We start from the raw sequence: 17689 nt of genomic DNA on the forward strand, positions 1-17689 counted from the left end.
CTTCCATGGAGCTTTTGTGCGGGAGTGACATTATCAGCGCCGGGCAGAGTTCTGTAGTTGCTTAAGAGTTGTAGCAATGCTTGGTCTTTAGTTAAGCCTGAAGAGACAGCTTTTTTCATACTTTTCTTAAATGTTTGTACAAAGCGTTCAGCTTCACCATTAGATTGAGGGTGAAAAGGCTGTGCTAGGATATGGCGAATTCCATTATATGTACAGAAGCTCTTAAAAGCAGTAGCTGTGAATTGCGGTCCATTGTCAGAAATTAGTACTTGAGGTAATCCTTCAGTTGTAATTATTTTCTGAAGAGCACGAATGGTAGCTTCTGTAGTAGTAGTCGAATGCATATCCACTACATAGGGAAAGTTCGATAGAGAATCGATGACAATGAGCCACATGGAATTGAGGAAAGGACCTGTGAAATTGATGTGAACTCGTTCCCATGGAGAATTAGCAGGAGGCCATGAAGCTAGATCAGAAGACGGGGCGTTCTGATTAATTTGACATTGTTCACAATGGCGGATGAGCTTTTTGATGGCGGCATCAATACCAGGCCAGTAGCAGTGTTGACGTGCCAGTTGCTTAGTGCGGTATATGGCCCAATGACTTTGGTGTAACAAGTCGAGAACTTGTTTCCGTAGACTAAGTGGGATAACCACTCGGAAGGTGGTGCCGGTTTCCAGGAGTATAACTCCGGCACGAGTCGTAAGACGATGCTGAATAGGATGATAAGGCGCAAGGTGAGCAGGAAGTTTGTTCTGAAGAGGCCAACCGTTGCGCATGTAAGTACGTACTGTAGCAAGTGTACTGTCCTTATCCGTAGCTTTAGCAATGCAGGTAGCGTCAATAGGAAAGCTGGATACGGTGTCTTCGAGTTCTATGTCTAACTGAAGACATTCGGATTCTTGAGAATTGAAGGCGGTATCAGGACCTACTGGTAAGCGAGAGAGGGCATCAGCATTACAATGCTGGGATGTGGCACGATAGGATATCTGATAGGAATAATCAGAAAGGAACATGGACCATCGTTGAAGCTTTCTGAGGGAATGCTCAGGGATCTTATTACCAGGATGGAATAAGTGTACTAAAGGCTTGTGATCAGTAATGATCAGGAAATGGTTGCCATAGAGATATTCATTGAAACGGCGAATACCAAAGATGATGGCTAAAGCTTCTTTTTCTATCTGGGAGTACCGACGTTGCTGCTAATTAAGTGTCTTCGAAGCGAAGGCGATGGGACGTTCTTGTCCGTGACGATCCTTCTGGGAGAGAACGGCACCGACGCCGTAATCTGATGCGTCAGTAGCTAGCGTGATGAGCTTGCCAGGCTGAAAATGAGTGAGTTTAACAGCTTGAACAAGGGCTTTGTTGATCGTTTGCCAGGCCTGTTGGCATTGCGGAGACCACTGTAATTTAACACCTTTTTTGCGTAGGGCGTTTAATGGAGCTGCAACTGAAGCGAAGCGGGGAATGAACTTGTTGTAGTAGTTTGCTTTGCCTAGGAAGGATTGGAGCTGCTTGATGTTCTGTGGTACAGGCATGTTTACAATCGCCGAGACATTCCGTTCACTAGGTTGAATGCTGTTTTTATCGAGGATGTGTCCCAGGTAGTGAACTTGCGGCTGAAAGAAAGTGCATTTAGCGAGATTCGCTCGTAGGCCATTGTCTTTCAACTTCGTGAGAAGGAGGCGCAGATTATGGAGATGTTCTTGGTGATCTTTGCCTGTCACAGTAATATCATCAAGGTAGTTAGCACAACCGGGAATGGAGGCGGTGAGTTGAGCTAAATAGCGCTGAAAAATAGCAGCTGAGGAAGAGACGCTGGAGCTGTAGCAGTCCGATAGGAGTGTTGAGTGTGAGAAATTGCTTGGATTCTTCGTCTAAAAGTAGCTGTAGATAGGCTTCTTTAAGATCCACTCTAGAGAAGAATTGTCCACCAGCTAGACGACGGAATAAGTCCTCAGGACGGGGAATTGGGAAGACATCTGTGTCGATTTGTGAGTTGATCATAGATCGGAAATCACCACAAAGTCTTACATTGCCATCAGGTTTCTTGATTACAACTAGGGGAGTGGCCCATTGACTGGTACCACTATTCCGTCTTCTATCCATCTTTCTAACTCCTTAGTGACCTGTTCTTGAAGTGCTAGGGGTACTGGACGTGCTTTGAAAAAGCGCGGCTTAGCGCCGGATTTCAGCTGTATGTGAGCTGTATAGTTTCTGGCGGTTCCGAGCGTAGAGTCGAAGACTTCAGGAAACTGCTCGAGGAGAGCCGTAATATCAGAAGTAGGTTGCAAAGTAGATACTACGTTGATGTTGTCATGAATCTGGAAGCCGAATAAATTAAAGAGATCCATGCCCATAATGTTCGATGCGGTGTAGTTGTTGACTACGAGTAGTGGAATGACCTTCTGAATTCCTTTATAACTGGCTGGAAGTGTGATTTGGCCTTTAATGTCAATCTTCCTTTTGTTAAATGTAACAAGCTGGATGTCAGCTGGAGAGCATGAAGGAGAACCTAAGTCGTGATATTTAGCCAGGTTAATGATAGAGACAGGTGATCCAGTGTCTAACTGAAAATCGATAGAGCGATCAGAAAAGGATAGAGGAACGATGATCTTGTGAAAATTCTTGGTAGGAAGAATAAGATTCAGCTGATCAACTTCCATGTCCTGTCGGGGCTGCATAGGCTTCGGGCGCGCTGCAGGAGTCTTAGCAGGGTGGAGCGAACTCTGACATACAGTCTTGATGTGTCCTACTTTATTACATCTTTCACAAGTGGCTTTGAAAAAATGACATGCACGACGTTCATGATGTTTGAAACATCCTCTGCAGGAAGGCAGGAGTTGCGACTTGCTCTTAGAAGTGGGCTTCCTTGTAGAAGAACGAGAGGGAACCGAGCGAGAATGCTTGGCTGAGAGCGACTTGGCTGCGCGGTTCAAGGTAGCAGATGACTGGCGGGCTGGAGTAGAGACTTGAGCTACTTCGTGTTTAGAAGCTATTTCTGCGGCAGTTTTAGTAGTAAGTTCGTATACTGTAGCAATACGCTGGACGTGTTCTAAAGAAGGGTTGCTCTTCTTGACAGCGTCAAAACGAACTTTGTCCTCAGGAGTATGCAGAATGACCATATCCCGAATGAGGGAATCGGTATAGGGCGTACCACAACTGTCCTTGGAACATATAAACTGGCAGGTTTTAGCTAGACCTCTTAATTCTGCTATCCACTCAGCATGAGTCTGATGCGGTTGCTTTCTGCTCTGAAAAAATTTGTAGCGAGCGGCCACGATGTGTGGAGCCTTAGCATAGTGTTCAGTGATACGGGCCAAGAGCTGTGTGAACCGCACTTCAGAGAGTTGCTCCTCTGGACTTAATTTTTGTAGTAATTCGCACGTAGCATTGCCAACCGAACTGAGAAATAGGGCACGTTGGCGCTTGTCATCCGTGAGGGAATGGCATATAAAATGCTGCTGTAGGCGGGCTAAATAGACTGACCATTCTTCCTTAGCCGGATCAAAAGCAGAGAACGGAGGAATTGCTGAGGGCTGTGTAGAAACAGAAAGAGCTTGAATAGCTGTGAGCAATGCTGCTTGTTGCTGCTGCATGAATTGCTGTTGCTGCAGTTGGAGAGCTTGCAATACGGCCGCGAGTTGCTCGGCTGTAGCCATGTTGAGAGGCGTGTGAGAACAGAACTTGTGTAGCAGCTTGTACTGAGCTGGCTTGAGGCGAGACCTTCACCGGAACAGCTGGGAGTGTGTGAGAGAGCACACAAGCCGAAGCGTGCCAGACAGGTGCTGTGAGGGAGAGAGAGAGAGAGAGAGCCTTGGAATGTAGGCGGACTGTCCGTAGTTTGAAGGAGGCTAATAGTTGCACTGGAGAAAAGGCTAACTGCTGGTAGAGTCCGTACAGGTTCCAGTGTGGAATGGTGATAGTTACGGAGTATAGTGTCACTTTGCCAATGAGTTGACGATACACTGTAAGAGTTTGTTTCTTTGTCGCGAATGAGTTGACGACAGAATGTAAGCAGTTTTGACCTCGCTGTGAATGAGTGGGCGACACACTGACCACTGTTGTACTTCGTCGCCAATGTGATGGTGACAGATTGCAGTTGTGTTGTAAACAGGATAAGGTTTACCAGAACACAACTTGTTTATTTGCTTCACATAGAAATTTACAAGAATAAACATAAAATTGTCTTGAAGCAAAGTAGATAATTAAGCTAGAGAGTTTCTGTCACTGTACACTATATACACTTGGAATGTATTTACACTAGCTTCTATCTTGAAAAGATAGTTCGTAGGAATGTTCAGTTTGTGATAGTCGAAAACTATCAGTTTCACTTGCATAGATTAGTGAAGGGAGTTCCTTCTAACTGGCCGTGTCTGAGTTTATGAGCTTGCACTGAAGGAAAGCTAAGTACACAATTAGAGAGTCTAATGTGTGAGTGTCAGAGCCTGAGGGAGATAGGGGATGTGTAGAGTACAGCATCGGGGCTCGACTTGGATGAAGGAACGGGAACTTGGAACAGTGACCTGAGGTGAAACCTCATACTACCAGAATTCCGTCCACCTGGTCGAGACACATTTTTAAGAGGAGTAGCCTCCGTGTTCGACGTACAGTGTATTCTGGAGCAGGACACCGGGGAGAATCCTGGAGTGTGGTAGGCAGGGAGCTCCTTTTATACAGCACTCGACGGTACAGGCACGCGCACTGAAGGCTGCGCGTCGAGTCTCGAAATCTCCACGCTTGCGTGCGTGCGGCTGGCTGGCGCTGAGCGGAGAGAGCGGAGGACATACAACAATAAGCCTTCTTTTTACGTTTACAAGCTGCTCTCACTTCATCATTCCACCAAGATGTTCGCCTTTTCCCATCTTTACACACAGTTGTTCCTAGGCATTCCCTTGCTGTTTCTACTACAGCATCCCTGTATGCCACCCATTCACTTTCTATATCCTGAACCTGCTTACTGTCTACTGTTCCAAACTTCTCACTAATCATATCCATTTACTTCTGTCTAATTTCCTCGTCCTGGAGATTTTTTACTCTTATTCGTTTGCAGACAGATTTCACTTTCTGTACCCTAAGCCTATACTTAGTTCACTACAGATCACATAGTGGTCTGTATCATCGTAAAATCCCTGGAAAACTTGTACATTCATAACAGATTTCCTGAATTCGAAGTCGGTTAAGATATAGACTATTATGGATCTGGTACCCCTAGCCTCTCGTGTGTAAAGGTGAATAGCCTTATGCTTGAAGATGTATTCGTAACTGCTAAACTCATACTAGCACAAAGTCTAGCAAACGCTTCCCATTCCCACTAGCTTCCATATCTTCCCCACATTTACCAATCACCCTTTTGTATCCTTCAGTTCTATTCCCAACTCTCGCATTGAAATTGCCCATTAGCACTATTCTATCATGCTGTTTACCCTGACCACGGTGTCACTCAATGCTTCATAAAACTTGTCAACTTTATCCTCATCTCCACCCTCACATGGTGAATACACGGAGACAGTTCTAGTCCTAATTCCTCCAAGTGACAATCTACCCACATCATTCGCTCATTTACATGCCTAACAGAAACTATGTTGCGTGCAATGGTATTCCTGATAAAGAGCCTTACCCCAGACTCTGACCTTCCCTTTCTAACACCCGCCAAGTACACTTTATAATCTCCTATCTCTTCCTCGTTATCTCCCCTTACCCGAATATCACTTACTCCTAGCACATCCAGATGCATCTTTGCTGACTCAGCCAGTTCTACTTTTTTTCTTCCATAAGCCCCATTAATATTGATAGCTCCCCATCAAATTCCTTTTTGTTGTTTCCAAGGAGTCCCTCGCCTGTCAGATGGGAGTGGACTCCGTTACTCCCATAGGTCCAAGGCTTGCTTAAAATGTTCTGAGCTGGGTAAATTCATGAAGCATGATGCTACCCTACTTGCACATAGTCCAAGTGAGGATATCTCCTCTAACGGGTTATGGACCACCGGTGAATTGTATAGTCCTAGCCGCCTGAGCACAAGGAGGGCCATGACTCAGAATATGTCTGAGATGCCCACTCCCATCCATAGCAACTGGTATCCCGACTCTCAGGACCACTTACTAGGCCACTCAGCCGTTGCCCATGGTTCACGAACTAGGATGTGAGTACAGTAACCCACACCATGAACCAATTTAAGCTGTTTAAATTGTTACTTTCATGACCATGTAGGGCTATTGCAGTATTCCTCTTTGCAAAAATCAGGGAAGCCCATTTTCGTTTCACCAGTTTCCACAAAATAAAGAAATGAGGAAGAAATGGTTACATGCTATTAGAAAGAAAAATTTCAGTGATAAAAATGAGACCAAAATTATTGAAGTGTGTTCCCATCATTTTCAACCTGATGACTTCACGAAAGCTTTGTTGGCTTTTCCCAAAATTACTTGCTGTCAAGCGATATTTCCTCTTTTTGAACCATAGCCTTTGCTAGGATTGTTGTCTAGTATTTTCCTCAATTTTCTTCCTTTCCTCATCATTGCCTCTCACAAGATTTTCAGCTTGAGTCGCAAATGGATCCACACCATAATGGTGGTCATGAAAGACATCATAGCAGTTGGCCTGTTCCTTTTTGAGAGGAAAAGGAAAAGCAAGCTTATGTTGTGAACTTTTCACAGTACCTTCAACATATTGCTGATATCCAGGCTGATTTAACTCCTGACAATGGCCTAAATCATTGCAGGGTTCCTGGAAAACTTGTTCCAAGGGCAAACATTCCAATTTCGTAGGGCTAACTGGCCTCAACCGTTTGGTAGGGGGGATGGTGAAAAGTTTGTAAATTTTGGGTGCATGTTTCTGAACACTGCATAATACCAGTCTTCGAGAAGTTCTCTAATGCATAGCTTACAGCAGCAATATGCTAACAACATGGCTTGGGGCCTGCTCCAGCAACACATTCACATTTCCCTCCTATAATGTCACCAGGTACTCCTAAAATAAGCTTCACATTATAGGTCTTATGTTTTGTGTACTCAGATTTCATAGCACTGCACATTATATTTTCACCCGATTGATATAAAAATTTTATAAACAAAACAAACTTTTCACTGAATAGTCTGTATCGAGCATCACACAATGATTTGTAGTTGGAAACAGGCACTCCATCTATTTCCGATTTTCTAAATATGAAATAATCCATCATATGCACATTTGTGATAGTGATCTTCACGTTATGGCTGATGGTCAAATCTTCAAAGGAACCAGCACTGGGAAACTCAAGAAATTCACATGCCTTTGGTGGTGGACAAGGCTGCATCTGCAGTTTCATGTAAGCCATCAACCTAAACAAATACATGAATTGAAGTCTATAAGCAAAGGGCGCAAGTGCGTATTTAAATCTCTATTTATGATTTAAGTCTTGTGGAGGTATATTTATATATTTATCAATGTACAATACTTGAGTAATTGTGATCTTCAGGAGAAGGCATGGTGACTCCTATTCATAATTTCGATAATAAAGTGTGTTAGAATTTTGTAATTACCGTTGTACTAATTCTTCCTTCCCCCTCCCCCCCTAGTGTTAGTGCCACTGGTCTGTAGCTCATTTTGCAGCTGTTTAACGCTTAAGCGCTGAAATTCATCCATAATATACTAGGGGATATACCTGTACAATTAATTAATATAGCCTTGGAGTAAAATTAGAGAAGATATAATTTGTTTTAACATAAAAAACTTAGTCACAGTCTATAAATTCCTCACAGTTGACTTGGAGAAACATAAGACGATCGCCTTACGCTTACTCGGTACTACACGCGCTATCTGGCGCCAACTTTCTCCGCCTATATCCCTATCAATGTAAAAAAAATACAAGTTAATATAAACGGAGTACAAAGACATAAATATAAAACACACGGACATAATTAAGACATCTTATAAAATTCTTGCTGTTTGCATCTAAAAAGAGGGTTAAAAATTGATTCCTTTGGGGGTTCTATAAAAAGCAGTAGAATCAACGGTGAAGACAAAAATCGAGGCTAAAATGTTCCCTTGTTATGGAGAATATAACCATCTTTTCATAATACTCCATGTTGGGTCTTCAGTATAGAACATTATTGTGAAGATTGTTATTTGAAAAGCCCAAACAAATTTTTAATAGCAATTGATTGTCTTCCTGCCTTAAAACGTAACACTGTGTGTTGTTGACATCTGTATGATGTATTGAATAGGTGGATGTATATTTGAACTAATTTTCCTTCTGGAAATTTCTTGATCTTAATATTGTAATTCTGTACTGAACAAAAATAAAATTCATTTGTTGTAATTATTGCTTCTTACCAAAATGAAGGTGGCATCTGTAAGGATATTAATTTCTTTCATATTGATGAGAAGGACATTTTGTAATTATCTGCTCACCAATTTTTGTATTTCAAACTATCTTCAGCTTTTATGACTACAATTTTGAATGTTGATGTAGAAGAAGTTATTAGGTAAAGAATATTCTTCGGCATCTTTTAATATTAGTTCCTATAGTTAAAGACAGCTTCTGCTTTTATGTCTGTAATTTTAAATTTTAATGCGACATTATTCTGAGGTATATTTCTGATCATTCTCTTAATAAACCTTGATGCAGCAGCAAAGTCCCTATCATTAGGTAAAATCAGATGGCCTCTCACTGGAAAATTATAGTCACTCGCTCGCTCACTCACTCACTCACTCACACTCCTGGAGCTACAGCCCATGAAGGACCCTGGTGTCTCTGATAGCAATCCTTTGAGTCCAGGGTTCTCCTTCTCCAGCCCTGGATCCCTAACATCTCCATATAGCTTGAAATATTGTCCAGCCAACTTGTCCTGATGCGCCGCTCTTGTCAATCATCAACCACGCCAAAGATATTCCTCAAGATCTTTCTCTCCCACACCCGTAGAAAGTTCATGTCGTGCTCGTTTAGGGTCCATGTCTCGCATGCACACAGCACCACTGGTACAGTACACAGTGCACCCAGTACACAGTGAGTTTCAATCTTCTGGTGAGTGTTGCAGTCCTCAGTAACTTCTGGAAGGTGAAGTAACACTTGTTCCTATCTGTCATATTCAGCTGTTATGTTGCAGCAGTATGTGTAAGGACATTCAATTATTTCATAGTGGATCATCATTATCATCCACTTTCCTTGTCCAACAGTTCTGGCTGGGAGAAGATCCCAATGAATCTATTAATTTTAAAATATGCTCATATCATCAGAAATACACCATTTGGTGTATTCCCTTTACAGTTGGGCTTCATTGTTTATTTAATTTTTCAAACTACTGTGGATAGTATATAGAAACTATAATAAAACCATCAAGAAGAAATTACAGTTTGTAAATCTATAATTTGTTGTCCCACCCATTGTACCTTTTTATATCATTTAACCTGGTTCACATATTGATTAATGCTTAAAATTTTATACCAGTTATGAACATTGATTTAATTTCACCATGTGAAAAGTTGTCTTATGTGTATTCACATTAATTATTTGCTTCATTGTCACTTTGGGATCATTCATTTATCACTTTTGCTGTATGAATGATAATCGTGAAATCTATGGCTGCTTCTGCTTTCTTTCTTCCTATTATAATAATAATAATAATAATAATAATAATAATAATAATGATGATGATAATAATAATAAAATTATTATAATCATCATCTTTTTTCTGCTAAGTGATTAAACAACTTGCTGATAATTGAAACTGCCACCACATATGGCCAGACATTTTTTAGAATGCAAGCCCCAAATTTAGCAGCTTACATCCACTAAAATTAGAGATTGTTGCATGTATAGTTAAACATTTGAAATTGTCTGCACCAGATATCCAGCTAGTTGTGCCACTCTGCAGTATATGATATTGATCAGCTGCTATTTTTCAACCTAAGTATTCAAGAGGTCTGGCCAAAGATATCTGCTCAGTTTCAATCAATCATGTGGTACATGTACAGTACATGCTTCCTGTCTGCTAATGATTTTACCAATTTGGAACCAGTTCTTACATCTTTTGGCTAGGATCTCCCTTTTCTCTGTTGGTCACCCTATATTTTGGACATTTTTCTTTGCTTTTCAGTGCCAAACCTCTTTGTCTTTATGTTATGCACTTCACTTTTGTGTGTTCTTTTGAACACTCTAGAGACACTATTCATCAATTTTGCATAATCTTGTAATATTTACCTCCTTGTCCATCTAGAAGTACATTTCATTCTGTGTTCTTTAGATATTGTACTTCTGAGTCTATTGTAAATTTAGTAACTTTCTCTTATCATCAAAATCATCTGAATACTTGCACACTTTTCACAACGTTCCTTAATTCAGGGTGCATAATGATTTAGTCACATATAGATTGAAATCCTTTACTTTGTTTTTACCTCACTGCAGTGATGTTAGCTGCCATATATTTTATTCTATTATTCTGCTTGTGTCTGTAGTTTGCTTTATACAGTGGACTTTTGTGGTGTTTTAATGTAATAATTCCATTGTAGAATTGTCTGTTGTAGTTATTGTCCGACCATTTTGCTAAATATAGTCGTAATGATTTTCTCTTGCTATAAGTAGTTTGTTGTTGTAGTTCTGAGTGATGTCTTCAGTATTAAAATACATTCTACTACCAAGGATTGCAATTGGCGTACCTAAGTTTATATTTACAAAACTGAACTGTAGAAAGAATAATTATTACAATTTTTAAAACAAACTCTTGATTTAATTAATTATATTGCAATCTGTAATATGTTTTAACACTTTGAGTTGTTCTTTACATGAAAAGAGAGTTCACTGTTTGATAAAAATTGCATATATTTTGTCTTCAGTAGAACCCAAATGTTCAGTTGAAATTAGATTGACAAGTTAAGGGATAATATGGTTTAATTAACCTGACTTTAAAACTGAGAAGGTGATGTGTTTTACTTCTTGATTTTTATTCACATTAGGCTATTGACGAAGGAGAGGAAGAGGAGGAGGAAGAAGTTTCCAAATCATCAAGAAAGAAACTGCGTAAACGACGAAGGAAAGAAGAGCTTGATCCTTCTAGCTTTGGGGTACCAGAGAGCTCTCACCATGGCAAGCGACGTAGAGGTCGACCTCCAGCTGATAAATCTGACTCGTCTGCTTCTGATAACAAGCTTAAGAAGCATATGAAGAAATTAATGTCTATTGTAATCAAGTACACTGATCGGTAAGATAAATTGTGCACATTTAGTACCATATTTTACCTAAAAAATGAAGGCCTTTTTCAAGTTCTTTTTCCCTTTCATATATTGAGAATTATACCATGCTTGTCCATGGCACCTGAATTAATTTTTTTAGTAGAGGAAAATGTTCACTCTTTCACCTTTGTACCAACAGTATCCATTTAATCATCATCTCATATATTTTATTACGCAGTACTACTTGAGCAACCGGACAGTGTGGACGTGTGGTAAGGTGAGTGCAGTATAACATGATTGGTATTGAGCAATATCGTGCGGTGATCGGCGGCTGGCAGAGCAGGCAGAAGACGACGAAGGGAAATGAGGCGGACAAAGGAGAACCGGGGAAGATTGGCGAAGCTATACTGGCAGCAATGGTGATAAATATGCTATTAATTATAGGGGGAGTGGACGTGAATCCAAGCCCTGACATGAGCTGGGAAGACTGGGATAGAATCAGAGGGCTGATAGGAGATGCCATAAAAACATATACTGGAGATGCACTGGTAAAGGAATTGAGAAAGGAACAAGCCAAGGGTTTTGAAGATATGAAGATATGGATCAAGGAGCAGTGGGAAGCTACGGAAAAAAGAATAGGGGAGATTGAGAGAGCAACAGGAGTGCTAAAGGAGCAGGTGAAAAATCTGGAGGAGGAAGTGGCGTCCCTGAAGAATGAGCTCGGACTTGTTAATCAAGAAAAGACGAAGAAGTGTATATATATCTATGGATTACAGGAAGAGTGAAATGAAGATAAAGTGAAGCTTATATATAAAGTGGTGGACCTCTTCCAAAATAAGCTGAAAATTAACTTCAGTGAAGTAGATATGGAAGATGTAGAAAGAGTAGGAAAAGGGAAAGGCAGGAGACCAGTGAAAGTGAAGCTGATGTCAACCTTAATGACGGATATAGTGATTAAAAATGCTAGGAATTTACAAGGTGAAAAGATCTGGATAAACAGAGACTTGGGAAGAGAAGGAGTTGAGAATAGGAAAATCTTACGAAAGCATTTAGGCCGAGCTAGACATCAAGGCCTTAAAGCATTTGTTAAGGACCAAGGGCTGGTGGTAACGAACGGTATCTGGTGGTGTGTTTGGTCCGTAACAGAGCTAAAAGGTATGGAAGAAGAGATGAGACGGGAAGAGGAATGAATGAAGCGGCCAAAAGACAGACAGGAAGACGCCCAAGAGGAGGGAGGAAACGTGATAACGATGGCTGAAGCTACGAGACAAGAAAACAGTGCAGTGCAAGGTAGTGTGAGTGGAAGATCAAATGTGCAGGTTCAGGAAGTGTTATCAGATAGTGTTCCGAAAGGAAAAGTGGATTCTTTGATTGCTGACCTGGGGGGTGACAAGAAAGAAAGAGACCTTATGACTAAGGGGAAGAGCAGGAGCTTGAAAGACCTGTGGGGGAAAAGGAATAAAAGTTTAGAAGATAAAGAGAGGAAGGACAACAATAAAGTGTCCAAGAATGATGGAAGGGAGGTAGAAGCTGAGACCGAGAGAGTGACGAGGAGTAAGAATAAAGAGGGTGGTTCAGAGGGTAAGGAAAATAAGCCATAACTAGGCTGGAATATAGGCTGTTTTAATATTGAAGGTGTATTGAGTAAAATAGGCAATATAAAAGTGAAAAATTTAATAGAAAGCTTTGATATTGTAGCGCTTTTGGAAACATGGCTAGAAATAGGCAGGAAGATAACTTGGGGAGGATTTACGGTGAGGCACAAGTCAAGGAAGAGATTGAGCAAAATGGGCCGTGTACCAGGAGGAATAGTCGTGCTAGTTAAAGAAGAATTGAACGAACGTATAGAGTATATTGAGAGTGGCATTGAAGGTGTGGTATGGATAAGATTTAACATGGGGAGAGAGGCAGGGAAAGAGAAACATGTATGTTTGGCTTTTGCCTACTGTCACCCCAACAAGGAATCTCCATAAGCAAATGATAACTTCTTCGAGGAATTGTTATTAGAAATTAACATCATTAGAGGGAGGTATGAGGAGGACGGAATATTGTTGTTTGGAGACTGGAATGCCACAATAGGTGAGCGAAGCCCGAGGTATAGTAAGGAAGAAGAATCTATAGTAGGATCAGGAAGAAGTAGTAACGATAAGGTAATTAATAACTATGGTAGAAAACTTTTAGAATTGTGCGAAGTCGGGAATTTCTGCATTCTGAACGGTTATTGGGAGGGGGACAGAAGGAAAAATGACATATATTACTGAACGGGGGGGGGGGAGCGTTATAGATTTAGTAATGAGTTCAGAGGACTTGCTAGATAACATCAAAAGCATAATGGTGGAGGATTGGAACGAATCGAACCATGCCCCGGTATGGGTGAGTTTGGTAAGGAGAGAGGAAACCAAAGAGGTAGAGAGGAATAGTACGATAGAGGGAGAGAGTGGTTACATTAAATATATATGGACAGAGAATTCAAAAGGAGAGCTAGATGCATTTATGGATAAGGAGATATAGTTAATTAGAATTGGCTGGGAAAGGGCGCTGATGGAAAATAACATAGACAGAGCGCTCGAGCTGTTAGAATACTCTATAAGGAGAGTGACATGGGCAGTTGAGCACAGCAGGAAAAAAAAATGCAGAAGGGGATGGCTGGTATGATAGAGAATGTGAGTTTTGTAGAAGAGCAGCACTAGGAGCATTAAAAGAGTACAGAGCAAAAGGAAGGAACAAAGATCGTGAAGCATTTTGTAGGTTGAAGAAAGAGTATAAAAGGAAAATTGCAGAGAAGAAGAAGAAGTGGTTAAAGGACCAATCAGAGCTAATAAATAAGGAATGCAGTGTGAATTGAACTGAAAAAATTTGGGAGAGAATAAATATGATAAATAAAGGAAGGAAGGGTCCGAAGAAAATGAATATTGACTATGTGAAATGGGTGACATATTTTAGTGAGCTATTAGGAGGAAGGGACTATTGGGAGTATAAGGAAAGAAAGCAGGCCGTGTGGTCTAACGTGGAAGTAAGCATCCACGAACTAGATAGGGATATCACGTTAGAAGAAGTTAAGGAGGTGATTGGGAATCTGAAGATAAAATCAGCGGGAGGGAGGAGTGGTATTAGTAACATATGCTGGAAACAAATAAGTAAATACGGTCAGATGGTAGAAGGAATTGTAAATCTATTCAACAGGATTTTCAACGGAGCAAAGGTACTGAAGGAATGGGATTATGGGATAATATGCCCAATATACAAAAAGAAAGGAAATAGAAATTTACCCAATAACTACTGAGGTATAACCCTGTTAGACTCATTGAGCAAAGTTTACACAGGTGTCTTAGCCAACAGACTAAGAGACTGGGCTGAAAACAACGGCATCGGAGGCAGACGATAGATAATATCATGATTGTGAAAATGATAGCGGAGAAATACATTGTGCGGGAAAAAGGAAGTTTATTTCTAGCAGCAGTAGATTTTGAGAAAGCGTTCGACACGGTGAGCAGAAAAGCGTTAATAGAAAAACTAGGGAGGCTGGGAGTCTCTAGGAAAATGATACGTGCGGTAGAGATGCTGTATCAAAGAATATATAGTAGCGTCAAACTAGAGAACAATTTAACAAGCAAACCGATAGAGTGCAAGCAGGGCCTCAAACAAGGGTGTAAATTATCACCAATATTATTTATACTATTTATAAATGATATATTGGATGAGCATGGAGGGGCTAGGTGGGCTGTATCGGCAGTGGGTAATATAGAGATCCCAGGACTGATCTTCGCTGATGATATTCTGTTAACGGCGCTGACCAGGGGTGGACTGAAGAAAAGTCTGAATAAATTAGTAGATTATGCAAATAAGTGGTCGCTGAAAATTAACTATAATAAAACAAAGGTGATGATTTTAAGTAGAAGAAGGAGGGTAAAAAAAGTTAGGGAATGGTGGATACAAGGGGCAAGAATAGAGGAAGTGGATAGATTAGAATATTTAGGAATGATACTGAATAGAACAGGAGGTTGGGAAGACCACATAAAGAGATGCAAGATGAGGGGGGTTGCAGCCCTTGCAGCAATAAAAATTCTAGTCGCCAAATACCCAGGAGCAGGCTATAAAATACTTAGGCTGTTACTAAAATCTCTGGTCCTAAGTAGAGCTCTATATGGGAATCAATTGTGGGGATTAGAAAAGAAAGGGATAGCCTGAATCAAATAATATATAAGTTCAAGGCTGTTATGAGGCTACTGCAATGTACAGCTAATGTGGGGGCGCTAATCTTATGTGGAAAGTTTATTGAGTTGGACTGTGTCAAAAGGGTATTGAATTACTGGACTAGACTAAGTCGAGGAAGCGGCGGCATTCTACTGCAGGAAATATATAGATATGACCTGGAAGGAATGTATGATGAGGGTTGGCTAGCAAAAATCAAAAGTTATGTTGAGGAACTGGGTATGGGATATATTTGGCGAGAGGGATGGAAGGGGAGCAATAGCAGAATGCAGCAGGCCCTAACAATGAGAATTAAGGACATACAGATCCAGAAATGTTTGGAAGAATGCAGGGAAAGGCCTTCGCTTAGCCTATTCTACAAGGTGTACTAGTTCTCCAAATTAAGTATAAGATTTGGGGACGGAAGATTAAAGGGTGGTTTACTATGGTGGCTGATGGGCCTGCATAGAAATAAAGGGTAGAATAGGAGCGAGAAGAGCTCTCAGTGTATACTATGTAAGGCTGAACATGATGATTTACATTTTCTTTGTGATTGTATAGGAACAGAGAAATTAAGGGCAAAATTCTTAAATGCTAAGCAGCAAAAAATGTGTAGACAAAGAGATGAACAAAAAATTATTGTATGGATAGCAAATCAGTGAAGGAATGATAGTGGCTTGAGTAAGTTTTTATGCGCAGTGAGAAGAAACTGTCTCAGAGAAATACGAGGTAGAATATGATGTAATGGCATGGAATGTAAATAGTGAAGTAGCCAGCATAAATAGGTCAGTAAGAGATTGGCACTCGGTACTTTAGAGGCTAAAACAATGTCAGCATCTAGTAATAATTCCATTAGACATGCTGACAGGGTAGGAGGTAGAAGGAGGTTCACATGGTTGCGACATCTTGCTCTTTATTATCATCTGCCTTAACTTTACGTTAACTATTTTATTCTACCATGCCATTTTAATTTGCCAGTTGCCATTGTTAGCTCATATGCTGTTTGCCAAAATGCCATGGCCACTGGACCTCCGAGAAGGAGTTGTTCAAGGCCAATATAGATATAGAATTTAATTTATTTTACTTATTTTATTTTAATTAATTTTAATTTATAACCTGATGTGAATAAGAACATGTATTGGACGGAAGCCTGTTATGTTCAGTAATAAATAAATATATTTTATTAATTTATTTGGGGTCCACATTATTTAACAAAATGTATAGAATTGGGACTTTTTTTTTTTTACAGTGATGGGAGAACTCTTAGCGATTTGTTTATGAAGCTGCCATCACGGAGAGAATTACCTGGATATTATGAATTAATCAAGAGGCCAATTGATATCAAGAAGATTATGCAGAAGCTTGATGAAAATAAGGTGTGTTTAATGCTGTAGATCATTTAGTTTCTGTGAGAATGTTTTATTACACAATTGAAATTTTGATTGAAAACAAAAGATATTTTGTTTATTAACACTTTAAATAGATTGCTTTTAAAGGTATAACATGGCCTTATTCATGATAATACTTAATATTTTTGTTATTAAATATGTGTCATTAACCAACTAAGTTGGCTATTTACATGTCTTGCCTGCTATGACAGTGAGTGACACATTAATTTATAGGCACAAAAAGAAGAGTTGTGTGGTTTTCATAAACATACCTGTTGTCAGAATAGCAAACAGAATTATTTGTGGTATTTAAGTTACCCATTAGAGGAGAGATCCACACTTGGACTATGTGTAAGTAGGGTAGCATCATGCTTCATGAATTTACCGAGCTCAGAACATTTTAAGCAAACCTCGGACCTATGGGAGTAACGGAGTCCCACTCCCATTTGACAGGTGAGGGACTCCTTGGAAACAACTTGGCGAACGAAATGGAATATAAAAATAATATAGAAGCCTCCACCTTATCAATACAATGTTTATTTACAAGATACAAGATGCAGTAAATTCAGTACTGGTTTCGACCCCTATGGGGTCATCCTCAGCTGTTATACATTAAATCGGTTTCAGAAACATCACATAAGGACTAATGCTTTCATATCACTGACCCAATTTGACAGATCATGAAACAGTAAATATGACAGTAGTATAATGGATCTTTTCTCATTGACTAGAAAGTTGCTTATTATGTAAAGCGTCATCTCATTGTAGCCTGAGTCTAGTAAACATCAAATAAAGTTTACCACAGTATATGTGGAATTATTACATATTTACATATATATTATTGGAACATACATTGTCTATTAAAAACGAATATATACACATAAAATTTGACCCGCTATAACAGGCCGTTTAAAAGTGGATGAAATGATAAAAACAAGATAAAATGGGTCCACATTTAACTCTAG

At 40.1% G+C, this 17689-nt stretch overlaps 1 protein-coding gene across 7 annotated transcripts in view; it reads left to right on the forward strand.

The window, feature by feature from the left end:
* The window catches only part of LOC136864217 (ATP-dependent helicase brm), a 510653-nt gene that overhangs the window by 458310 nt on the left and 34654 nt on the right, over positions 1-17689 (forward strand). For all 7 annotated transcript variants that reach the window (XM_067140929.2, XM_067140932.2, XM_067140934.2 and 4 more), the window contains exons 23-24: positions 10930-11174; positions 16586-16712. In XM_067140929.2, coding sequence (XP_066997030.2) covers positions 10930-11174; positions 16586-16712 — 372 coding nt within the window. The remainder of the gene's footprint in view (positions 1-10929; positions 11175-16585; positions 16713-17689) is intronic.

Source organism: Anabrus simplex, chromosome 2, assembly GCF_040414725.1.
Source record: "Anabrus simplex isolate iqAnaSimp1 chromosome 2, ASM4041472v1, whole genome shotgun sequence".
NCBI classification, from domain to species: Eukaryota; Metazoa; Arthropoda; class Insecta; order Orthoptera; family Tettigoniidae; genus Anabrus; species Anabrus simplex.